Source organism: Entamoeba nuttalli (assembly GCF_000257125.1).
Source record: "Entamoeba nuttalli P19 unplaced genomic scaffold asmbl_2228, whole genome shotgun sequence".
In the NCBI taxonomy this organism is placed as follows: domain Eukaryota; phylum Evosea; order Mastigamoebida; family Endamoebidae; genus Entamoeba; species Entamoeba nuttalli.
Genome location: NW_008575166.1, coordinates 1 through 2,434, shown reverse-complemented (window position 1 = coordinate 2,434; position 2,434 = coordinate 1). Strand labels below are relative to the sequence as shown.

General features: G+C 23.4%; 2 protein-coding genes across 2 annotated transcripts; both read left to right on the top strand.

Moving 5' to 3' along the window:
- Positions 1-290: 290 nt before the first annotated feature.
- ENU1_015240 (hypothetical protein) lies at positions 291-776 on the top strand (the record flags this gene model as incomplete). The annotated part of the gene is made up of 1 exon (XM_008856819.1): positions 291-776. One exon carries the CDS (start codon positions 291-293, stop codon positions 774-776), a length of 486 nt encoding a protein of 161 aa, XP_008855041.1.
- A 251-nt stretch (positions 777-1,027) lies between these two features.
- ENU1_015230 (zinc finger protein, putative) lies at positions 1,028-2,197 on the top strand (the record flags this gene model as incomplete). Its single annotated transcript, XM_008856818.1, has 1 exon — positions 1,028-2,197. The coding sequence occupies one exon, from the start codon at positions 1,028-1,030 to the stop codon at positions 2,195-2,197; it is 1,170 nt and encodes a 389-aa protein (XP_008855040.1).
- Between the last annotated feature and the right edge of the window lie 237 nt (positions 2,198-2,434).

Sequence of the window (2,434 nt, the reverse complement as noted above, 5' to 3'; positions counted from 1 at the left end):
TTTATTATTATTTTATTATTAAAGTTTATTTTGAAAAATTTTGAATTTTATAATACTTCAAGATCCAGTCATAAGAAGAATCTTAAAGTAGTATAAATGATTCTTAATACTTCTAAACACAACAACCATGTATAAAAATAATAAAAATTATAATAAAAATTAATAAGAATATTTCATTTTTATAATTCTTTTTCTTTTTTAAAAACCTCATTGTTCAAGTATTTAACTTAAAAACAGAAAAAATATTAAAATAATTCAATTTGATGATACAAACTTCTTATTTTCATAAAATGATAAGATATGCACTTTCTAATAATCTTCTTCAATCATCATTTTGTCAATCATTTGAAAAAGACCAAAAAATATTAGATTTCTTTTCATATGGAGTTGTTAAACATTTACTTTCTCTTAAAATAGTTCAATCATTTCCAGTTTGTGATCCAAGTTTCTTTACTTCATTTAGAGATGCTTGTATGTCTTGTAGAGAAACTATTTTCGATGAATTACTTTCATCTTATATTCCTTCTAATGAAACAAAATCAAAAAGAGTTTGTATGATTATTGCAGAATGTGAACTTCAAAAAAAGAATTGTAAGAATGAATGTAATAAAAATATCTTATTTGGTATTCAAACATTCTTGGTAAATTGTTTATTTACTGCTGGTTGTAATAAAGAATTTAATGCTTCTTTCTCTCTTTCTTCTCCTGATAGAACTACTCAAAGAATTAATCAAATTCCAATTTATAATTATAATCTTCCATTACTCTTTGCTTAATTCAATACAATTATAATAATATAAATATTATTAATAAAATAACATTGTTATTATTATTCTTTGTTTAATATACTTCTTTTTATTTGTTAGAAATATATTTTGTGTTTTTCTCTTTTAATTGGAAAAAAAAATAATAAAAATAATAAAAATAATATTCAAATTATTCAAAAAACAAAATAAAAAAATAAAAAAATGTTTTTAGGGTTTTTTTTTTAAAAAAAACAAAACGAAAAATATATAAAATACCTTTAATGGAAACACAAAACAACATCACTTCACCATCAAAACAAAAAGAACAAATGAAATCACAAAATTCTAAAGAATTACAAAAAAATACATTAATTAAATCAGGGAATTGTACAGCGTTTATAAGAGGACTTCCACTTAAATGGGGAGATATAGAATTTTCAAAATATTTTAAAAAATATCATCCAATAATTGGTCAAGTAGTAAAAAGAAAAAGAGGAAATTCAAGAGGATTTGGATTTATGGAATTTCCAGATACAGAAACAAGAGATTTAGCAATTAAAGAAATGAATGGACAAGAAGTTGAAGGAAAAATACTTCAAGTTGAAGTAGAATCTGAAGAAACAAAAAAAGAATTAAAAAAGAAAAAAGAAGAAGAAATGAAATTAAAGAAAGAAAAAGATGTAGAAAAAGCTAAAAGAGCAAAAGAATATATTGAAATTCGTCATTTATCAAAATGTGCTAAATTAGAAGTTGCACAAAAACAAAAAAAATGTATTTTTGTTAAAGGATTTCCTAATACTTGGAAGATTAAAGATTTAAAAGAAAGGTTTGATGACTTTGGTGCTATTAAAGCAACTATTTTAATGGAAAAAAAAGGAATTTCAAAAGGATGTGGATTCGTTGATTTTGAAAATGAAGAAAATGCTAAAAAAGCTGTTGAAGAAATGAATGGAAGAGGTGTTGAAGGTGGAGAATTAGAAGTTAGTATGGCAAAAATATCTGAAAGAGGACAAAAAGCAATGACAAAAAAAGTTAAAAAACAATTAGAAAAAGAAGAAAAAGAAAAATTAAAAGCATTAAAAAAATGTATTATTTGTGGTGAAATAGGTCATACTAGTAAAGATTGTCCTCAAAACGAAAATAAAGGAAGTGATTGTTGTTTTATTTGTGGGGAGACTGGTCATATTAGTAAAGATTGTCCAAATGCAGAACGAAAATGTTTTGTTTGTGGAAAAACAGGACATAAAAGTCGTGATTGTCCAAAAGCAAAAGGCAATAATCGTCCTTGTTTTATTTGTGGTGAAATTGGTCATTTAGATCGAGATTGTCCAAACAAAAATGAAAAAAAAGAAAAGAAAGGAGGAATAAAAAGAAAAACTAAAGAACAAAAACAAGACCCAAAACACATCAAATTTGAAGATATTAATGATGAAGAAGAATCTGAAGAATAAAAAACAAAATGAAAAGAAAGTCGATTGATTAATTTATTATTTCATTGTTTTGATTTAAGAAGATAATTAAACTCAAAAGAAAAGAAAACAGTTTAAGAAGTTAAAATAATAAATTAAATAATAAATTAGATAATTAAATATTAATAGAACTAACTTCTATTCTTTCTTATTCATCTGAGATTAATCTCATTCATGACTCATTTTACTAGCTCTACGGAGTATATTTGGTTGTGATAG